The sequence below is a fragment of the Sphaeramia orbicularis genome, chromosome 12 (genome assembly GCF_902148855.1).
Source record: "Sphaeramia orbicularis chromosome 12, fSphaOr1.1, whole genome shotgun sequence".
In the NCBI taxonomy this organism is placed as follows: domain Eukaryota; kingdom Metazoa; phylum Chordata; class Actinopteri; order Kurtiformes; family Apogonidae; genus Sphaeramia; species Sphaeramia orbicularis.
The window spans coordinates 54521225-54545247 of record NC_043968.1 but is presented as its reverse complement, the minus strand read 5'-3'; the positions used below and the strand labels follow the sequence as shown (position 1 = coordinate 54545247).

The 24023-nt window shown below is 35.8% G+C and overlaps 1 protein-coding gene across 11 annotated transcripts in view; it reads right to left on the bottom strand.

Annotated features, from left to right (window-relative positions):
* The window catches only part of vav2 (vav 2 guanine nucleotide exchange factor), a 420418-nt gene that overhangs the window by 70680 nt on the left and 325715 nt on the right, over positions 1–24023 (bottom strand). For 7 of the 11 annotated variants that reach the window (XM_030149393.1, XM_030149398.1, XM_030149402.1 and 4 more), the window contains exons 5-9: positions 15270–15375; positions 12744–12758; positions 11056–11154; positions 6912–6980; positions 3609–3709 (exon numbers count right to left, since the gene is read on the bottom strand). In XM_030149393.1, coding sequence (XP_030005253.1) covers positions 3609–3709; positions 6912–6980; positions 11056–11154; positions 12744–12758; positions 15270–15375 — 390 coding nt within the window. The remainder of the gene's footprint in view (positions 1–3608; positions 3710–6911; positions 6981–11055; positions 11155–12743; positions 12759–15269; positions 15376–24023) is intronic. The other 4 variants (XM_030149396.1, XM_030149403.1, XM_030149404.1 and 1 more) reach the window with 1 other exon arrangement.

Sequence of the window (24023 nt, the reverse complement as noted above, 5' to 3'; positions counted from 1 at the left end):
ATCTGCATCACAGCAACAAAACCAATGATTTATTTTTTTATTCTATAATTATAAATTGGCTAAAATTTACTTAGGGGGTCAAATGAGTGGCCATTTTTGTCAAAAAAAAAAAGTTGTAAGAAATGCATAGAACTGTGTTGAAATAATGCTTATACATTTGTGCACAGACTACTGATATTATTTGACAGTGGAAGCTCTATTTTCAGAAATACTGGATTTTGAATAGCACGTGTATGTGAAAAGTTTTGCTGGTGGACGGACGTGACATTACCCATGATGATCTGGTCAGTACCAGTACTTTATTAGTAATAAACTTATATACTTACTATTGCTAATTCTCCTCTTATTCATAAATGTTAGTATTGTGGATCTAAAACAATAACAGCTGACACAAAAACACAAAATGTGGCAGTGGACGGATGTGACATGGTTGTTATGGATCCCATCATACTGATGCTCAGCAGCCATGTCACCGTTTCCACAAGTGATCCCTGTGCAAAAACTAGGATCAGAATTATTTATTGTATAGTTTATCATCATACTAAAGAGTAAATAACAATACAGAATTGTTATTTCTTTATAAAAATGCTTATTATTAGGAAACTGTTGATTTAAAAAGTGACATGTGACATTCTTAATGTATGTATTGGCGTAACATAAGCAGGATGGATCAGCACCATACTCCATATTGCAACCTGTAAAAATAAAACATATGTTGTATATAATCTTGTAAGAAAAACTGGGGAATCTAAAAGAATAGAATATTTGTTTTTCAGGTAAATTCAGTTCAAATATAACTTGGCCATTTGTGACATGAAAATATAGCATTAATTGTGATAAAATTGAACATTTTTGAGCTGAAAACATAGTTCATATGACCATCAACATGTTGCAACAGAACTGAAATCCTGTAAATTTGCATAACTTACATTTACCAACACAAAGTTCCTTTGGGGACTCACTTATATGGATTTCTTATGCACAAAGACAGAAATAAGACCTCTAAGCAAATTTTAGCCGAAATACATTTATGCAGTAAGGGGTTAACAATATTTCCCTGTTTCTAACCTTTTTTTTCTGCGTTTGATGTTAAATTGCAGTCTTTTCCTTCTATTTGCATCTCAGTATTTTTCCATCCTCTGTTAATATCTACTTCCTGCCATCAGTTTATGGACCTTCGGCTCACAGGACCTTATCTGGGATTGCGTGCAAGGCTGAAGATTTTCAGCCACTGTTCAATCAGATCAGACTCCGATGATCTAAACAAGGAAGGGGGATACAGCGGCAGTGTGTGGATGTGTGTGAGTGGACTATATGCCTGCCTCTGTCCATTAGTACCAACAGAGTTTCCAGTGTTTCCGCCCACTCTGTGTTCCACCGCCGCCCCCCAGGCTTAAGGAAGAAGCCTGCTACCAACCTATTACCTATGCAAAATGACATCGCCTAAAGAAACACAACCTCGCGGCTGTCCGTTTGAGGTCGGGAGGAGGAAAAATATCAGCATGCAAGAACAGGTGCACACACAGACACACACTCGTGCAGGAAAATGTGTGACTCACTTCTGCGGTAATGGCTGTATCATTCCAGGAGAGTGGCGTATCCATCGCTCTGAATGGAATCATGACCGAGGCCAGACCCTATCATCACCATCATTACCATTACCTACGAAGCAGCCACGCTCCGAGCAGCAGGAAGCCAAATCACTGCTCCCCTTAGGGATGCAAATTATCTACACACTGCTCAGCAGCTGGGTAAGATGAGAAACAACCCCGCTAACCCATCAAACTTCCTCTTTTCACCATGGTTCATAATCCACCACTGCACAGGCCTCTTTTTATATCAACTGCACACCTGAAACCATATTTTTGACAACTTAAATTATCTTCCAGTGGTGGAAGATTACATTTATTTCTGGCAAAAAATGTGGAATTTACTGTCTTGAAAAAGAACTGATAAGGCAAGTGGTTGAAGTAGGAAAAGAACCAATTTATCATCCTACATTAAAATGAAAATATTCAGTAGGCGTATACTTGTGGCTCACCAGCATTTTCTTCAGTTGTTTGTGAAAATTAAAACACTAAATTGCAGCTAAAATGGACAAAGGGGAACAAACGGCACATATGATATTTTAGCCAAAAAATACCACTTATGTGGGTCACTACACTATATCCCTTTCATGCATAGTGGTCACTCCAGTGGACAGTTATTCTACAGCTGTTCTCTTGTATATTCATGGATTTTGTTGTTCTTTTTGTTGTTTTTTTTGTTTTTGTTTTTGTTTTTTTTTACACATATCTTTATTAAAGTTTTAAGACACTACATATCTTTTCTGACATGAACAGGTAACATTATGTAGATCTCTCGTGAGCATAAACCCCAAGAATCACAAGCCCTCTCCATAGTTTTCACACAATTTATCAGTAAATACATGTTTCTGTGCATCAAAAATTAAACGTGTGGTGTCCAGCTGAGTGGACATTTTTGCAACTTCATGAAGAATAGGTTCATATGAATTTTTTTTTTCATTATTATTTTTTGTATGTATTTTTTTTTTCATTTTTAAAATAATTTTTATTTATTTACTTTTCAGAAGAAAATTTTCAATCGCATTGTTTTTTTCATGCCTAAAGAGGAATAAAAACACCCAGGAAAAAAATTTGATTAAGGTTCTCATAATTTGTGCATGAAAGGGATATGGTCAAAAGTATTGGGACGCGTTCAATTCAGGTGTTTTTTTTTTTTTTTTTTCGAACAGATGTCTGGGATACAAAACAATAAAGACAAATGTCATAAAATAATTATAGATTGTGATAAATATTTCATTGCATTGGTTAGTTTTGTTTAAATTGTTATCTTTGCTTCCAAAATGCCTTAGAGATGTTTTTTTTTTTCAACTGAATTTCTCTCAACCTTGATTTTGTTTTTTCATCTCACATCTTGCTTAAATAAATGATATGGACAAAAATTTTGGGACACATCATGACTACAGCTCATAAGATGTCCTGTTCATGCTGATTTGAGATATAAACATCAATATTTTCTTAAAGTTTAATGGGAGATTTTTCTTCCTACGTGATATGTGAAGAAAGTAGATGGTTGGTTGTGTTAGAAAATTATTATTTACAGTCAGAGCATAAAAAAATATTATAGAAATTTAGAGGTAGAACATTTAATATCATAGTCATGGAAAACAAAAAAAATCAGTGTTGAGAGAGATTCAACATGTCCCCATACTTTTGTACATATAGTGTTTCTCCACAAACGTCTCATTATATGGCAGTTAAATTATGAAAAAAATACAAGTTAAACAAATACCAACTGATAAGAAATGTGCAATACGAACACAAAATATTGTAATTAAAAAAAAAAAAAAAAGCCATTATAGCATAGATGGTGGTGGAAAACTGAACAGAAGTATAACCGTGACTAAAATTTGTCTTCCTTGAACATAAATCAGTCACTTATGAATCCTCTTATCATCATTGGATTCTCAATTGGACTAAACTGGAAGAAACTGCCAATCTAGGTCAAATATTAGCATATTTCAACACAAAAAAGGGATAGCACATGCAAGTGCGTTAACAAACCACATACTCGATGTTACTGACCTTTCTTTGAAATCAAGGAAGATTTTTCCCAGACCGCTTCCACCGCTGACCATGTTCAGATCGATGGCTCTCAAGAGGGCGAAGTGAACTTTGATGACATCCTGAGGAAAACCACAGTGAGCTTTATCTGTCCAACAAAAGCTCTGATTTCCTATGTATAAATGTACACACACAGACCAAGTATCACAGCTTCAGTCTACAGCTATTCATGCTTTTAAACATGATCTGGTTCTTTATCAGCCCTCAAGGATCATCATTTATCATTTGCATTGTTTTTCAAGGAGCGTCACAGATGTAGTTAAGTCTGGATAAGGAATAGTGGATTATAAGGATGGACTCATGATCAACTGCATCGCTATGTTTTTCATTTCATCCTAGGAAATAAATTCATTTAATCTCCTAAAATAAATTCATTTAATCTCCTAAAACCAAGGAATGTAAAAGTTTTGGGTTTTTGTTTTACATTAAACAATTGTCTTGATTGCAAACATAATGATGCAATAGCATTTTGAGATACTTTTTTTTTTGTTTTTTAATGGAATGTCTTTTGCAGTGGACAGCATTTTTTCTCTTGTCCCCTAAAGATGACAAAAAATGCATTGCTGAGTCTCAGGAAATTAAAGATGCTACTACTTTGGGCTGACTCAACTTCCCTGTTTCCCTACTTGTGGGTTTTACAGTTCAGTTTAGGAGATCTCTTAGCATTAGTTATTTAAGAATTATCGAATGTGCAATCAGAGTTTGCTGTGTGGATTAACCCATAAAGACCCAGCGCTACTTTTGTGACAGTTCCTAAATGATGTTAACCTTTCTGAAGTGATTTATCATTATTTATTACCTCTGCCAAGGAACGGTGGAGGTTACGTTTTCATTGGGGTTTGTCTGCTTGTTTGTTTGTTTGTCTGTTAGCAAGATAACTCAAAAAGTTATAGATGAATTTTGATGAAATTTTCAGGAAATGTTGATAATGGCAAAAGGAATAAATTTTGGTGGTGATCGGGGCGGAGTGCTTTTCTAGTTGCAATTTTATCTTCTGTGTTTTGCTTTTTTTGTGTGGAAAAACTAGTATTTTTCTATATTTAATTTACTAATCATATAGATGTTCAATAAAACTCAGATTAAAGTTGAGGGCTATTATATCAAAAACAGAAAACTGAAGAAAAAGTGACTTTTAAAGCAAAATCTATCATTAACCCTTTCATGCACAGTGGTCACTACAGTGGACAAAGCTGTTCTCTTGTATATTCATGGATGTTATTCTTTCAATTCCGTATCAGCTGACACAGTGAACACATGCATCATCTCATACACTGCAATTCATACCGTTACTGTAACTTTGCTGTTCTAGATAAACCTGATCTGCACTAACATGTTTGAGTCTAAATCAATTGCTTGTTATTGTTAATAGACTGTAATTAACAGGTTTAAACAAAGAGGGTTTTTTTTTTGTTTTTTTTTTTACATATCATCTCCATGAAGTGAGTAATAACTAGTATTAGAGTATGTTAAACTGTGAGAAAACATCAGATTAGCAGCATTGAAAATGTTTTTATTTCATAGTTGTCATACAGTATATCAGTAAATACATGTTTCTATGCTTCAAAAATTAAATGCATGGTGTCCGAGTGGACATTTTTGCAACTCCATTATAAATAGGTTCATACGAAAATTTTCAATTGCATTGTTTCTTTCATGCCTAAAGAGGAATGAAAACACTCGGAAAAAAATCTTGATTTAAGTTATCATAATTCATGCATGAAAAGGTTAAAGGTGGGGTAGGATTTGTTTTCCTGGAGCATTTTTTTTTTTTTACTATATTGCTTAAAATTCCCTTCACACCCAGATTGCAACCAATTAATTAAATGTTCTAACACAAAAATAAAAAATTTAGTCATCTGTGGAACGGACAGGACTGAAAAAACACCATCCAATCATTTTAACCGGCCCATTGAAATGATTGAACGGTGATATGTCTATCAAATTCAACTGCCATTTGTCCCTCCCCCCTCTGCGAGTACAATCAATACAATGGAGGCGTGGCTTTGTTGGGAAGTCTGAAGAAAGGGGTTTGGAATTTTGAATTGTGTATTTTCAAAATGTAGCTTGCTCGAACCGTTTTTCCAGGATCTCCTACCCTACCTTTAACTGAACATAAACTATCCACTGTCATTTATCAAACTCAATGGGTTTTACTGGTGAATCAATGAGATCAATGAGCTTTATATTTTATCCCGTGAGTGATACAGTCTGTTGGTACATAGCGTTGATTCATTGGTGGGTTTTTAGTCTTAGGTGTGTTCATGTACAAGACTTCCCTCTGCTGGTGAGTCTTTGGAATAATAATATGATGCAAAATAAAAAAAAAACTCTCCTCTCTTGTGTGATAATAATCCAGTACGTCTTCATCACTTAACCCTCCGCTATCCCATCCAGCAAGGCCCTTACTAAGCACCAAGTGTGCCTTTTTGGCACACTTGTGGAATAATGTCAAAAAAAAAATTTCATGCAGTTTGTTTTTAATTCTTTTACACTTTTTTCTATTTCATCAACTTGAGCCGTAAATAAAAATACCAAATACTCAATAATTATCACATTTTTTAACCCTTTAAATGCCATGTTTTTAATGTAAACAAACCATTTTTTTGAATGCAAAAACACAGAACTTTTTTTTTTTCCATATACTACATAAAAATTGGATCACATATTATTTGATTTTTTTCATCCTGGCATATGTCAATGATTAACTCCAACATTGGTTAATTTGCATTATTATTTTTGGTGCTAGGTCAAATGTTCAAAAATACTAGCATCTGTCACCAAGTGTGCCAAAATGGCAAGCCTATAAATCAAACTATTAAATATTATTTATTGATTTATTTTTCTGCTCTAATTTGATTTTATTTTTGTAAATCAAGGTCAGCCCTAATCATACATATCAAATGGAAGGAATAGTCCGTTTTAGGCACACCTGGGAGACGAATGCTAGTCTTGTAATTTTCTTTTGTTTACATGTGCAAATTTTAGTTGGTGGCCAGAATTTAAAAGATCATGCAACAATTAACAACTTTTGAATTCTAACCTTATTTAAATTGTGAAAAATAATACAAAGTTTTTTAACACGAAGTGCAAAGTGTGCCTAAAAGGCGCACCCGGATACCGGAGGGTTAATGTAGAACATACAGTTTATAATTAGCACACCCTGTCATTCATTCATCCATACACATATTGAATTATTCCCTCAGTGAGCGACACATCCGAGCGTGTTGTATAGATATGATTATCTTTGCTCGAACAACTCCTCACCTCCAGGTTGACGAAGATCGCCTCCATATCCTGAGGACTTAACACTTGCTTCAGAGGGATCATGTAATTCTGTAAGAGAGACACATGACGAATCAACACACATCAATGTCAGCGTTCATACAAAAAAAAAAAAAAAAAGAAATTGATTTAGCTCTGTCCATCAAAGCTTTTAGCAGAACCAGAAGGATTGATGTGAAAAGTAAGTGCAGCAACAAAGCAGTAAATAACAAAATGGATAAAAAGATGAAGAATGTAAAAGGGAAGAGAGTTATTTCCTTCCAGGTTAAAACACTTACACCTGCAGTAAAATATACTCCACAGACATTTTTAAGGCTGCACCTATAATGCTTACGGAGGGAAAAAAAAAAAAAAAAAGACTTCCCGTTGTTCTTCTAGTGTTGTTTTATGGTTGTCACATTCCATCATCATAATAATAACAAATAGATCAACTAAGATGCAATGAAGAGATGACAGGCTTTATTAACCCCAACTCAATTAAGCTGAACGAGCCCTCTGATCATAAGAAGGTTATTTATTCTCATTTATTCTCACGTTGGTGTCGACGCAGAAAACACAGGATACACATTTGGTTTAATGAAATTAGCGGAGCGGATGATTTGTGGCGCTCCATCAAGTCGAGAATGAAATCTGTCGGTGTAGAAACTGATGTGTTAGCAGCGCAACGGAGGTTCATTATAGAAGTGGGCAGGAGTGTTCATATGTGTCTTTACTAGTCTTGTAGTTCTCGAGGTCCGTCTTGGTCTCGAGACCCATTTTTTGTGGTCTCGGTCTTGTCACAGAGTTAACTCTTTTGGTCTCGGTCTTGTCTTGGTCTCGGACATAGCAGTCTCCCTGGGATTTGTACAAAAATGGCATCATCACAGAATAGTATCATTATTTATTACGCGCCCTCCTCAAATGCAAAGAGTCAGATTGCAGATTGGGGCAGCCATGGCTCAGATGGTAGAGTGGGTCGTCCAATAACCGAAGGGTTGGCAGTTTCAATCCCGCTCTATCCATGTGCTGCTGTGTCCTTGGGCAAGCCACTTGACCCTCCTTGCCTCCAGTGTTGCTACTCACACTGGTGTATGAATGCGTATGAATGTTTGGTGGTGGTCGGAGGGGCCATAGGCGTGGATTGGCAGCCATGCCTCCGTCAGCCTGCCCCAGGGCAGCTGTGACTACAGATGTAGTTTACCACCACCAGAGGGGGAATGTGAGAGCGAATGAATAATGGATCCACTGTACGCGCTTTGAGTATGTGTTCATGGAAAAGCGCTATATAAGTCTAATCCATTATTATTATTATTAGATGCATCTGTTTTAAAAACATGTTACATTGTATACATTTTCTTAAACTATTTAACTGGTCATGACATTTTTCAGCAATGCCTTTTGCTCTACAATTGATATGAGTCATCATGTCAATTCAAACTCTAGTCTGTTTTCGGTCTTGGTCTTGGTCTCGACAAAGCTTGGTCTTGTTCTCGCCTTAGTGTGTCATAGTCTTGGTCTTGTCTTGGTCTCGATACCTTTTGGTCTCGGCAGTGTTTCGGTCTTGACGTCCTCCGGTCTCGGCAGTGTCTTGGTGTCGGTGTAGCCAGTTTTGACTACAACAGTAGTCTTTTCGGACAAGTAATGTGACATTTTACAGCAAAAGATGACAAATTAGACGGACAAGCGTGAAACTTTAAACACATCACAGAGCTTTTACTCTTTCTGTAGTTTCTGAAATGCGTTAAACCGTTTAGTAGAAGTGCTATCCTACCTTTTCTGAAATCTAAAATTGTTGTGTATTATTAAAATCTGTGAAAAATTTTGTTTTTCTTGCAATGTACTATTATTGGTTTTTTTTATATCATATATTTTCTGAATTATTGTATTTTGACCCTCAAGGCCATCATAATCTTGAATATTTAACCCATAAACACCCAGTGTGAGTTTTGTGGCAGTTCTCTAATGAATTTTTCTCTCTATTTAACCTTTTCTAGGCAAGTTATCACAATGTATTATAATATTATCCTCTGGATTTTCCATTTTTTCCAGTGAAAATCATCTATTTTGCTATGTTTAACTGACTGATCATGTAGATGTTCATACAAGCTCAGAGTAAAATGAAAAGTTATTGTATCAAAACAAAAGAAAAAACTGAAAAAGTGACTTTTTCAGTCAAATATATCATTAACTGAACATAAACCAAGTTTGTCCATCCACTGTCATTGATCCAACTCCATGGGTTTTACTGGTGAATCAATGTTGTAGAACACGACGGTGTTTCCATGGTAACTATGGAGCCTCTGTCATCTTTTCATGGTCATCAGATATGACCCATTTGGATGTTCAAACTGCATTTTACACTAATTATTTACATGTAATGATAGGATGAGCAGATGAACAGTTTATATCAGTAGATGCTTTAGGTCGACGGTGGATGTTAGGGTCTTTTTGGGTTAAGTAAATAATGCTTAGGTTAGGTTGAACTTTACTATTTACTCAGAGGAAAACTGTCTTTGGTTCAGTTACAGGCAGTTTAACAATTGAAACCTCTAACTGCACTTACACAAAAATTTCTAATGCATGTTGGGAGTTTAAAACCGTATATGTGCCATTTTTTTTACATATATTATCACCAGCACCAATGCGTTTCAATAAATTGATATAAATATTTGTTATAAGTAAATAAGTTGTAGCCTACATATTTGCTTAATGTTTTTTTCATTCTAACATAGGTACGTTTTGTTTTCCACCAGGTTGTCCATGTTTAGACAACATGGTAATCAATATGGTATCAACACATTGGACGAAATACCCATGATGCTCTTTTTGCAGTCTGTCTTCAGGTTGTAGTTGCTTCACTACATCAGTAACATTCAACTGATGTAAGTGCAGTTGGATTCTTGTCTGAATCTTTTTGAATTCTCTTTTTTAAATCTTTCATTGACCTCATGTATGTGACCACACATTCTGATGAGAAAAACCAAAAAAGGCCTGCTGAGGCCTCACACTTACAAGGACATGGATCTAATATCAACACCACCGAACTCTGAGGTCAGCATGTTCACTTCAGTCTTTGAGGTTTTATTCTCTGCTTTTAAACAGGTTAAGATGAGTTTTGTGCAAGAGGAACACAGCTAGAAATAAAAAGTCTGAAAGAGTCTCTCCTCTTGAGAATATTTCTAGGACTACTTATTTTTTATTTATTCAGATTTATTCTGATTATTTTTGAGCAACAGTCCATCCATCCATCCATTTGTTGATCCATCCATCCATCCATCCATTTGTTCATCCATCCTTCCATCCTTCCATCCATCCATCCATCCATCCATCCATCCTTCCATCCATCCATCCATCATACCTCCATCATCTATCATCCCTTCACCCATCTATCTATCTATCTATCTATCTATCTATCTATCTATCTATATATTTGTCCATCTATCCATCATCTATCCATCCATATATTTGCCCATCCATCCCTCCATCCATCCATCCATCCATCCATCCATCCATCCATCCATCCATCCATCCATTTCTTCATCCATCCATCCATCTGTTCATCCATCCATCCATCTATCCGTCTGTCCATCCATCCATCCATCCATTATACCTCCATCATCTATCCATCCCTTCACCTATCTATCTATCTATCTATCTATCTACCCATCCATCCCTCCATCCATACATTCATCCGTCTGTCCGTCCATCCATCCATCCATCCATCCATCCATCCATCCATCACTTTTTGAAAGGTAAAAGTATCTCACTGCTTGATTTCCTTGTTGACTAATGAATACTATTCTCATTATCATATGAACATATTACTTCATCAGGAAATGAGGTCTCCATCCCTGCTTTCCCTTTCTGATTTGTCTTTGAATGTGTTCCTGTTTGTGTCCCTCTGTCTGTGATGTGTGTTTACTCCTAAAAGCCCCGGGGATGGCGGTCTCCTGTGGTGAAGAGCCAATAATAACTGTATTGATCAGCTCCTGTGACATTTGTGCTCCCTAGTAAATCTGCCAATAACTGACATTTCCATGCTGTGACCCAGCCCAAAAGCCTGACACACCAACGAAGAAGAAGCGACAAAACGAAACTCATGCTTACATGTATGTGTCAACATTCAGGTACACGTGTAGATACCCACCTTCTCGATATCCTCTAGGGTCTTGTAGTACTTGGCCTCAGTTTCCTGGATCTCTACTAAACAGCAGTTCCGCTTGTCGTCTTCTGTCATACCCATTTTCTATCAGGAGAACACAAATAATCTGTCAGGACAGTTAAATTACAGCATTTCTAACATGCAAACAGGATGTAAGGGCTAACATTAACCGACACAAATCTTAAATCTGAACACATGCAAGAACCTTGAACAATATTTTTAGCTCAAATTTGACATGATCTTGCACTTCATGAGGTCTGGAACAAGGAGATGTGTGAGAACAAATGGGCTAATGAGTCTTTGTATGCAGTGGTGTGAAAATCTCACTGTACTGTATATGCTGATGATGTAGTGCCGTTCGTGCATACAGACAAAAGACACATCTCACTTCGTCTGGTATCTGCTACCGTAATCACTATTCATTATTTTAATTTGTACATTCTACGCACTGCAAGAACTTTTCATATTAGCCAACACTGGAAAGTACATTTGCCACTAGCAAAACTAGCAATATTTCTGTGATAGTTATTGGCTCTAATGTCTATGTATGTTAATTTTCTAATGGGCAAAAACAAAAGAATTAGTCAAATGACAGTGACTACATTTACAGGCAAAGTATTCCCATTTTTGCTTGATTTCCAGAAGAGACAGCAGTCCTAATACACTGTTTGTATGGCTAATGTAATCTGCTAATACTTCTGTTTTGACTGATTAAGGTAAAATCGCCGGGTAAGTTCCATATAACATGTCTCTATTATCATGTCTGGAGTTGCTTGTATCACTTTGACCTCTTTTTTTAAAACAACTTTGTTGAAATGTTTCCCTTTGTGATATTTGCGTTTATCCAAAACCCGCTGATGTCCAAGATTTTTAAGTCTGTTTCTCCCTTTTCTTTTGGCCGTATATTTCTGCTGCTGTCTGTAAAAATGTTTACTAGATGAGTTTGTGTACTTTGCACAGAACTGGTTGCAAAGAAAAAAAATATAGTTAATTGTAAACTGAATATTCTGAATTCAGTGAGTATACATAATCAAGGAAAAGTCTTGTAAAGCCTGAATAATAACAGCATATCCAGTGTTGTCTTCGCAAAATGCTACATTAGGAATGAGGTCTAATTCAATATGCTGTTTACATGATACGTCAAGTTAGGAATATTACCATATTTTGAGCAATGGTGGAATATTCCTGCGAATGTAAACATAGTCACTGCTAAGAAACAAAACATAGAGCTTTTAGTTGCAGATTTTGCTGCAGTAACATAAGGACTGGAGACACAGTAACTCATTAAGTCGCATAAAACACATTTGAATGCAGACAGCTTGAGCTGATAATGCAAAAACTGGGAGCAACAATGCACTACATGTCTGGTCCAGGCCTTCATCCAGCATATAATCACCCAATCAGAATCAGGGCCCACAGCCAAAACTATAATGCTTATTTCCCTATCGTTTTGTAGCATCTGGTCGTGGTGTGGCTGATGTCACTTAACACTGAAGTCACCAGAGGCTCCACTGAGGCCTGAGTCAGACTGTGGACCAGCTGGGGTCTCCTTTGCCCCCTTTAGCAGGGATCGCTAGTCTAAAAGGATGGGTACTCTCCTGGGATGGTTTTAATGAAGCGACAGAGGAGTTATTTGACAGGTCGGGGTGAGTCACGAGCACAGCGGCACTCACCTGCATGTATCTGATCTGCAGCGTGAGGAAGGCAAAGCAAAGCAAGGAAAGTCAGAAGGAGGCTTTATCAGCAGTTATCAAACACACATCGGATACAACAAAGCAGATACTGCAGCCTCTGCCCAAACGCACCACAGATTAATACTATCACGTCGGCTGAGAGTTGGAAGGAGGATGTATTTCCTGTCAACAGTACAAGTTTATTGCATGGCCTCTGGTTAGAGATAAGATGCTTTATTAGATTTTTAATTTAGATACAAAATGATAGATGAAGTCACAAGAAAAAGTTTGTAACCTCTTTGGAAATTACAGTTTTTGCACCTAAATATGATCTAAAACGGGTGGATTGCCATATGATTCCAAAACCTAGATAAAGGGAATGCAATTAAACCAATCAGAAATAAATATTGCCCTTATGTTTCACAAAATCAGATTTAGATATGTAAGACCCATACTCTACATGGACAAAAATACTGGGAAACATCACATTTTTATCCTGTAGGACTCAATGAAATATTATCATGATAAAAATGTCAATTGATGTTGCAAATTTCCCCACTGTGGGACCAATAAAATATCTTATCTTATTTTTTTTTCTTATCTCAAAATCAGTATTTATTTTAGTTATTTTTATGTGTAAAGAGTGAGTTTTTATTTCTTAGTGACAGCTAAAGAAACCAGACAGTTACTTGTTTAAAATTATTATTTATGGTGAAACCTTTACTATTTTTTTTCAGAAAACTAGAGGTAGAACATTCAAACAATTACCATATAAAAAAAATAAATAAAATAAAAATCATGTTGAGTAAAATGAATTAAATAATAATAATAATAATATATATATATATATATATATATATATATATATATATATATATATATATATATATATATATGTGTGTGTGTGTGTGTGTGTGTGTGTGTGTGTGTGTGTGTGTATAATATTTATATATTTATTACAATTAGATTCATTTATAACTCATGAATCTCAGCCTCATGTTAGCAAAGTACCACCAGAATTCAAGGTGTCCCAATACTTTTGTCTATATATTTGTAGAATTTCAGGCTTTACACCTTTGCTGTGTATAGACATATCAATTTACATATTTTTTCTTAATTTTTAAATAAAAAAGTGAGATGGTTTGAAAGGTTAGAGAAGACATTTTTCTTGCAACTGTTTAGAAAAGTGGATTTAAGGTCAAAGAAAAATAATATTCCAAATAAAGGTGACATGTCAAAAAAGTTCCACACTTTTATATCACCAGAATGTTTGTAAATAATGAAGTTATGTACAGTTCTGTGTAAACGTCTTGGTCCAACATTAGGTTTGTTGGTTTAGTAAAGTTCTAATGATCTCACAGTCTCTGTATTAAGATCCAATTGTATGGGACAAATGTCTTTAACCCTTTTGTTCAGATAATATGACATTTATTGCATTAATTTTCTGATATTTTATACCAGGTTTCATTCAACACATGTTTCTAACTGTTTGTGCTGCTTCTTGTCATAGGGTCAGAGGTCAAACTAAATACTGACTTTAACCTCTACCACACATATAGTTCAGTTTTTTGTGTGTCTTTATAGGTTTTGCACATATTTCCCCTGTTTTATTGTAGTAACTGAAGAAAAGAGAATGAAAAATAAATACATATGCTCATTTGAAACATAGATAATGGTGGAATAAGACTTTTAGACAGAACTGTATATATTATAAAATCAAGAAAAACAGTAAAGCAAATAAAAAATGGCCGCCATTAGTTGCTTTTCCATTGGACATCTGCGCAAAACTTTACTAATATTTACTAAATGTCGAAAAAACAGAAGTGCGTAATGTCGGTTTTTCCATTCAATCACAAATGCGATGATTTGTTTATTAATTATCGCGAGATGATGCGAGAAGTCATTCCATAAACATGGCAACGAACGTAAATATGGTGTCGATTTACAGATATATTCATTATTATTATTATATATGACCCCTCTATCTCATACTAAATAAAAGAATGATCGGGTTTCCTGGTGTGTCCACACATACCACGACATGTTTCTTCTTCTTCTTCTTCGCTTGTTGTAACGTACGTCAACATCCGTTTTTTTAATTCACCTGACTCTAGTTGTGAAAAAAGGTCTTTCCATTGCAGTTTTGCGTGATATACCATTTGCGCTACGCCCGACAAACCACCTCTTGCCAGTGCAAAAACTTTTAATCAAAAAATGAGACTTTTGGCGAAACTGTCGTTTTTCTGTTAGGTCAATTTTTATGCGCAAGTTATATTTGCACAATTTGGGGGTCAATGGAAAAGCAACTATTGTAACTCAGGCAGTTTACTGACAAGAATATGGTGATAAAATGCATATCAAAGTATATTTTCTAGTCATTGTATTGTGATAATGGGATCAAGGAATGAACACATCGTCATATGAATAAAAACTGCAATGCAATCAAACCAATAGGACCAGTACAGTGTTTTAGTGAATATGATAGAATACTGAAGTGTGCTGGTACTGTTTAGACTCATCACTCACCATGGGTTGTCGTACTTCCACCTTGATGATGTCCTCGTAGATATCATCGCCATCATCCTCACAGGGTACGCAGTCGTAGATGTCGTCCTCGCCCAGGTCATGTTCACTAAGGGAAACACAGAATCACAAACAACATATTTACAACATATTATTTCAGGGGTGTCAAACTCTTTTACATTCAGTTTTACGTTCAGTCCAATATGATCTGAAGTGGGCCAGACCAGTAAAATAAGAACAGAATAACCTATAAATAATGTCAAATCCAAACTTTTCTCTATGTTTTAGAGCGAAAAAATACATCTTCAACCTCTCCTTTAACCCTTTACAGGTCACTCATAGAAATACTCTGAAATTCCAAATGTTAACCTTAGTGTGTTATTGGAGGACATGATAAGACTTTATTGCTTTTGTGAAATTTAAAAAAAAAAATGTTTTATTGTCATGTAGAAAATCAAGGTCAATGAAGTTACCATATTTGGTTCCTTGCCCATAAGTGGCAAAAAATAAAAAATTAAACATTTTTTAAAAAAATCATGAATTATATATATAAAAAAAAAAAAATACAAGAAAACACAGGTAGGATGTATTTTAGAACATTAGAACATCAGTTTTAAAGCATTACAATGACATAAGTGCTGTTCTAGACACCTGTCCACACCCACATTATCCCTGTGAACATCATTCCTTACATTAGTACCATTATGTCATGGTACCTAACAAAGCAGGTACACTCACTGTTCATGCAGAGGTGGACCTTACAGACCCTGTAGACCACATTGGACCTGAGATTCCTGACTCACTGTCCTCACTGGAACTGTCGCTATCACTGTCTTGTAATGTATGTGGAAATTACCAAAAATAGCCACTTGCCCAATAAAGGGTTAAAAATTTTGAACAACATGAAATATAAAAGCAACTTTTACAATATTATGTCTCAGTTCATCATTGCACATGTGTATTACAACGTACATATCACAGTGGATTTGAAAAGGCTCAAAACATTTAGTAACAGGCAGAATATTGTTAAAATTCCACTAGTTTTACACAAGATGTTTCAGGTTGTTCATATTTGTTCATGTTATTCACATTTTTTTGTGAAGGGATTATTTGTAAATGTAGACATTTTCATGTAATTTTACTGTATTTACAATAAAACAAACTAGCATTTCACAAATAACACGAATAACCTGAACAAATGTGAACAACCTGAACTGTCTTAAGAGATTTAAGTGCAATTTTAACATCTGTTATTAAATGTTTCATGCATTTGTAGATCCACTATGATCTGTAAGTTGTAATGCACATATGTAAATTATAAACTAAAGCATAAGGTTGTTAAAACTGCAGTTATTTTTCTTAAGAAATTTTAATTTGTTTATGTTATTCACATTGTTTTAAAGGATAGTTTGTATGTAATTTTACTTTTTTCACTCCAAAACATAGAGGAAAGTTTGGAGTTGACATTATTTACATATTATTATGTTGTTATTTCACTGGTCCAGCCCACTTCAGACTTGCTTTATTGTCATTAAATAAATGCACCATCAGTACTTTATCAAACGAAATATTGGTGCTTTGCTCACCACAGTTTCAGATTATAAAAAAAAATAAATAAAAAAAACACACTTCACGAATTATAAAGTAGCCTAAAATACTGTAATAATTTTAAATGTGTATATATGTGTATATATATGTATATATATATATATATATATATATATATATATATATATATATATGTATGTATATATATATATATATATATATATATGTATGTGTGTGTGTGTGTATGTATAATTTTTTTTTTTTTTTTAAATCAGATCAAATTTGGCTGAATGTGGCCTGTGAACTAAAATGACTTTGACACCCCTGATGTAAGAAGTGTATTAGTTGAAAAGGATAGGCAAAAAAATAAGCTTTTGCCTCTAGCCTATTCCTTTTTTGGTTTTTATGTTTATTATGATTAATGTACTGAGTACAATGGTTGATGTAAAACCAAAAATAAATTCATTCATGCATTCATAATTGTACCCATTCATCAGTGGGCAGGATTGGACCCTTTGTCCACTGGTTTTGGCCTGCGGGCCGTATGTTTGACACTCATGTATTATTTCATCTGAAACTCTGGATCCACATGTCAGACACTAACTAACCGCTGTGACTGATGAAAGGTCTGGAGCTGATTATGCTTCACGAAGAGTGACGCTAGCGTTCCGTACAGGCGTCCGATCTCCATAATCTCCAACTGACTTTATCTTTTGAGTGGCATTCCCCTTAAATGCATTTATGCTTCCGTGGCACCCAGCTAACTAACTGACCTTTAATTAGGCGTATGGCCAGCAGAGCTCAGACAGATACTGTGGAGCAGACCGTCTTCTGGGGAAGCTCCTCATGCTCAGGGAGCTCACACTGTTATCTCGCCGTGTTCTGCAAAAGCAATTACTGTTTGGGAAACTTATTGAAACAGCGGAGATTTCTCAGCAGGATGACGCTTTGGCAGCCGGCCCACGTCGATGGAGGTAATAACCTTCCATGCGCTCTGGGTTTTATCCCACAAAAAAGCAAATAAATGACATAAATACTGGACATAAATAAACGCAGTCGCCTCCTGAATAATTAAGCAACAGGATTTAGGTTTTATTATTTCCTCACAAGGTAGGGAGCCATGTTGATATGGGTTCATGTGTCCCGAAAAAGACCAAACTAGTGCTGCCGCCAAGGGTTAGTACTACATGTGCCGCTTATTTCCAGAAGTAACAAAGTACAAATACTCATTTTTCTTTACTTCTGATAACTTTTTACTTATACTCCTTACATTTAACACAAATATCTGTACTTTCTACCTTTTACATTTCTAAAACGGGCTTGTTAGTGTAATTCTAATGCATTTGAGGAAGGTTCTTCATTATTTTTAGGTCACCTTTAGAATATCAGCACCAATTTCAACCTCGACAGCTGCGACAGTCATGGATGTCTGCTGGAGTGTTTACTTTGTCCTTGTGTTTTGTAGTTTTATCATGTGTGTTCACTGTCATTTCTTCCCAGTTGGTTGATTTTCTTTTATTTTATATCATTTTTTATATGTGAACAGCACTTTGTAACTATGTGTTTAAAAGATAAGGTTTTACTTACATACAAAGAAAGACACAATGTAAAGATGTAATGATGTAATAATAATAATAATAATAATAATAAAAAACAAAAACAGATGAGGGAGGTTCAGTATTGTTGTGTAGGAATTTTTCACTTTTATTTGTAGAAAGAAGTTAAATCAGCACCTCTGTTTTTACCAAAGTATTTTTTAACACCAATATCTTAACTTCTATTTGAATAATGAATGAATAATAATCTCCGACCTGAACTTCAATCATTATTCATTATCATTATTTAAAAAGGATCTGAAAAGGACTCTAATTCATGAAAAAAGTAAGGCTGTATATCATTTGATTTGTATTTGATGATTTCTAATTTGATTTTTTACTTTAGATTATTATTTCAGTTATATCGTATTTGGAATTTTTTGTTTTTTGTTTTTTTTTTTTTTCCTGTGTATTGTTTATTTCCAGGGAGGTATTCACATAAGCCTTTTTTGGCTTCGATCCTCTCCTGCACAATGATGTTACTCGTTTGAATGTTGTTCTTTTGTTACCTCTGCCAAGGAGGTCATGTTTTTGTCAGCATTGGTTTGTCTGTTTGTCTGTTTATGTGCAAGATAACTCAAGAAGTTATGGACGGATTTGGATGAAAATTTCAGGAAGTGTTGATACTGGCACAAGGAACAAATGATTACATTTTGGTGGTGATCGGGGGGGGCACTGATCTGCCTTGGGGGAGGTCTGCACTGTCTTTTCTAGAAAGCACTCATAGAGCGCAGACCTCCGCCAAGGCAGATCATGGCCCCCCGATCACCACCAAAATTTAATCATTTGTTCCTTGTGCCATTATCAACATTTCCTGAAATTTTCATCCAAATTTGGGGCACTGATCTGCCTTAGCGGAGGTCTGTGCTCTCTGAGTGCTTCTAGTTTGTTTTTTTTTCTCTTGGTGGTTTATGATGTGCAAATAAAAATAAATAAATAAATAAACGTGTTGTTGGTTAACCTGCTATTATATCTGCTGTAGCTGTTAAATGAAAACATCTCATTCCAAATCAAAGTGTCATCAGATTCAGATTTGTCTTGAGCTCATAGTGTTGCCTGCAGCTGCAAAACAAACCATACATACACTGACACGTTACACACATGACAACAGAAAATAATATATACTGTCACCAACAAGAGAAGAATATGCTCTGCCTGTGACAGTATTGCACCATGTGTCATATCATATAGGTCATATTGGTCTGAAAATAAAATGACATTAAACATCGGCATCAAAGTCAGAGATATTCAGAAGCCATCTTATTTTTTTTAACCAATTCATTCATTTTCCAAATGGCTTAACCTCTAGACCAGGGGTGTCCAATCCTGGTCATCGAGGGCTGGTATCCTGGATGTTTTATATTTTTCCCTCTTCCGGCACACCTGACGGTCATTATCAGGCTTCTGCAGAGCTTGAGGATGGGCTTATCATTTGAATCAGGTGTGTTGAAAGAGGGATACATCTAAAACATGCAGGATACCAACCCTCGAGGACCAGGATTGGACACCCGTGCTCTAGAGTTTCATGGAGATACCATCAAGTAGCAGTTCATCAGAGGGCTGACATGTAGAGATGAACAACCATTCACTCTCACATTCACACACATGGGCGATTTAGATTGGACAGTTAACATATTCAAGTTCATGTTTTTGGATGAAATACCCAGAGGGAGTTGGGATCAAACCTGGAACAACTGACTAAGTGTTGATTCTAAAACATATACATTCTGCTTTACTGTAAGTTACATATGTTGCATATATACTGTTGTTGTTAACATCAAAAATAACTGTTTTCTAATGATGATAATGTTTTGTTTCATATTTAGTATTTTTATCCTATGACTTTCTTTTCACTATAGAAATTTGACAAATTTGAATGATGACGATGATTATTATTATTATTGATAGAGTGTTTTGTGAAGAGGTACACACCACCAACCATAAAACAATTGTAACCTCAGCATATTCCATCTTGTTCTTCTACAATGATGTGAAAACAACTATTAAAGAGGTGAAAGTCACTACAAATCTGGTCATATTGAAGATGCAGAGACATTTTCAGAATCTGAATATAGTTAGGACAGATGACGACTCCATGATGGCACAAAGGGGCGGGGTTCAGCTCTCTATATGGACATGAGTTTGTTAAATATGGATTTACAAACACTGGCATTAAAAAGATACTGAAACCAAAGTGAATGTTATTTAGAACTGAAACACACTTTTACTTAATGGAGTCTGTGTGTGATTTCATTAACTTTACTCATTTTTTGTGCACATTTGTAGCAGTCACTCAGTTTATTTTTAGAGTGATATGCTTTGAATGCAGTGAAGAAAATATGTGTTGTAGCATGTTTTATTGTGGTCAGTTTGGACTCCTTAAATGTCAGCTTTTTGATAAACTTTGGAAAATGTGTTTCTAAAGTGAGTCCAGTTAAAAACCACTGATGCAGGCTTATCTGTCTGAGTATGCTTATCTGTGCACTGCAAACATGGGTTTATCTGTTGTTCATTCATGACTGTAATAAAAAAAAAAAAGAATATATATATATATATATATATATATATATATATATATATATATATATAGTCCTGTTGTGCAGTCATGAGACTAAAAATATAGGTTTTACACTTTTCCATGGCTTCTACATCAGTCTTATTGGAAAAATATTCTTCTCTTCCCTCATTGTCTGAGTCACAGTGAAAAAAAAAAGACAGAATATACAACTGTCCTCAATCATATATTCAGCTTTGTCGTCACGCTTGTGTGGGGGTTGTTTGAAGTTTTAATTGAGGTGGCTTGGTTCACTCTATGCAATGTGCTTCCTCTTCCTTCATTAAGCAAAGAGGCTCATGTTGAATACTGAGGAGGTGGTGTGGGCGGACGGCAGCCAGCCGGCGCCGTCCCATCAGCGCCTCCTCTCTGAACTCAGAGACAACGGCGCGCTCCGCGGAGACGGTGGCGATACATAGCAGGGAAGTTTTAGGATAACAGATGTTCTATTTAATTTTCATCTTTTCCCTTGGAGACAGTTTGATGGGAGGCAGGTCTTGCACTGGGAAACAGATTATGACCTATGGTGAGATCTGAGACGAGGAGGATCCCTGAGGACACTGTGAATGTAAATGCTCTGCAGAAATACACGGGAAAACTGGACACAAAATCACCTATTTTGCTTACTCTCATCATTGTCTCTTTCCATATATTATACACATCATGATTATTTGTGAGGATGGGAATCAAGAACCGGTTCCCAGTTGCTCAGTTCTTTGGAATTGTTAGTTTGTTTGCTTAACGATTCCACTAATTGGTTCTGTGATGTCATCACATGAAATGCGTCACGTCATTTCCATATTTTGGTTCAGAAGCCGTTAAAGTATGGTTGTATTTCACCACGAAAGATGACACTAGGGGTATTTGGGCGAAAGGAGGAAATACTTCCAACATGCAGAAACATTTAACCACAGCATTCAGTTAAACTGCGCCAATGGAATGTCTTTGATTGGCTGTGTAGTGAAGGGGGCAGTGACTCTGGAGGCGGAGCATGCAGCAAAGCACCCTCTGTTGAAGCAGCTAACATCAAACTCCTCTGGGTTCTATTGATACTGTTAATGTTAGTGACATTTCACTGTGCCAACCCGCTTTACTATTGTTTATGAATAATCTCCATGCCCTAGAATTACATTAAAGGCCAATTTATGCTCAACGTTAAATAAACGCACATACACATTCCAGCGTTCTGTCCATCGTCTGCGTTCATTATGTGTGTATTTCTGTCCATCCTCTGGAAGCTTGTGGATGAAAACCCAAATGGAGGAAATGAAGCAGTGCCACTGAAAATCTTGGGGGACGGTGTTGAGATTTTAAGACAGTAATTTCCAGAAATAATGGAACTTTTCAAAAAGTGACTACGTGAGTTGATGATTAACTGCCGACATTTTCAATATCAACATTAGCAACACTTCCTCTGTCATCACCATGTTTGTTATTCTTGACTTTCTTTCAAAAAATTCTACTCTTCTTTTTGGTATTTGGCTAATATGTTAATTCAGAGCAGTGCCCTCTTGTGGACTGACTGGTGAAGCTCATTCTAATGCAATGGATGCATGGAAGTATAAATGCAGTGACATTTGACAAGGTTTGAAAAGGATGGACCTATTTATGTGTGTAAAGTACGTGGGCCTTTAGATGATGACGACCCTCAGAGGCTGCTGCAGATAGATCTCACACTCCTTTAACTACACCTTTAGAACCCTTTATGAGGTTTGTTCAAATCAAATGCAAAATTTTAGTACATATTTGACATTAAAGAGTTCATGCAAACAAAACCATCTGTACTATACTTCTTGGTAGTTCTTCTCAGTTCAAATGGACTAGTTTAGCTCTTCTGAACATGTTTTGTCTCTCATCTCTCAAGACTTGGGCAAATGAGAACCTACACAGACATTTGTACAATAGGTTATCCCCTAATCCACAGGTGTCAAACATGCGGCCCGGGGGCCAAATCCGGCCCACCAAAGGGTCCAGTCCGGCCCTTTGGATGCATGTATAAAATGCAAAAATTACACTGAAGACATGAACAATCATTTTAGTTCTGGTTCCACATTCAGACCGATAGGATCTAAAGTGGGTTGGATCAGTAAAATACTATTGTAATAACCTATAAATACTCACAACTCCTTTTTTTTTTTCTTTTTAAATGTAAACATTTTCATGTATTTACACTAAAACAAAGTATAATTTCGCAAAAACTGTGAATAACCTGAAATATCTTAAGAGAAGTAAGAGTAATTTTAACAATATTACGTCTGTAAATGATACACTGAAGCATAATATTGTTAAAATTGCACTTATTTATTCAGTTTGTTCATGTTATTCACATTGTTTTAAAGGATAGTTTGTAGATGTAAACATGTTCATAATGTAATTTTACTTGTTTCACTCTAAAACATAGAGGAAAGTTTGGAGTTGACATTATTTATATATTATTATGTTATTATTTCACTGGTTCGGCCCACTGCAGATCAAATGTAGCTAAATGTGGCCCCTGGACTAAAATGAGTTTGACACCCCTGCCTAAATCCAATGAGAATCGACAAGAGAATCGACCAGGAATCAAATCAATAAGTGACATCAATAATGGAACCAGAGTTATTGATTTCTATCCCTATTCATTCGTCACTATCTTTGTGTCTTCTTCTAGTTTATGCTTTTCCATCTCTGTCCTCTCTCCTCCAGGTGTCTCTGCTCTTGTTCCTTTTGTTCCTGGGGTTCGGTTCTGGACTCTGTCATGTCCATCATGTTCATCATGTCCAGTGTCTGAGTTGTCTCTGTGTCTGTTGTTTGTTCCTTTCTCTCTCCTCTGTCCACTAACTCCAGCCAGTTTAGACAGATGGTCACTGCCCACAGAGCCCAGTTCTGTTGGAGGTTTTTCCTTCTATAAAAGGAGCATCTCTTCCCTGCTGTCACCTTGGGCTTGGTCCTGGAGGATTTGGTGAGTTTCCTCTGTACATAGTCTTTTTAAGGCCTTAACCTGCATTTGAGAAGTGCCTTGACAGAATCATTTATCATGATATATAATACTATCTGAATAAAAATGAATTGACTGCAGAG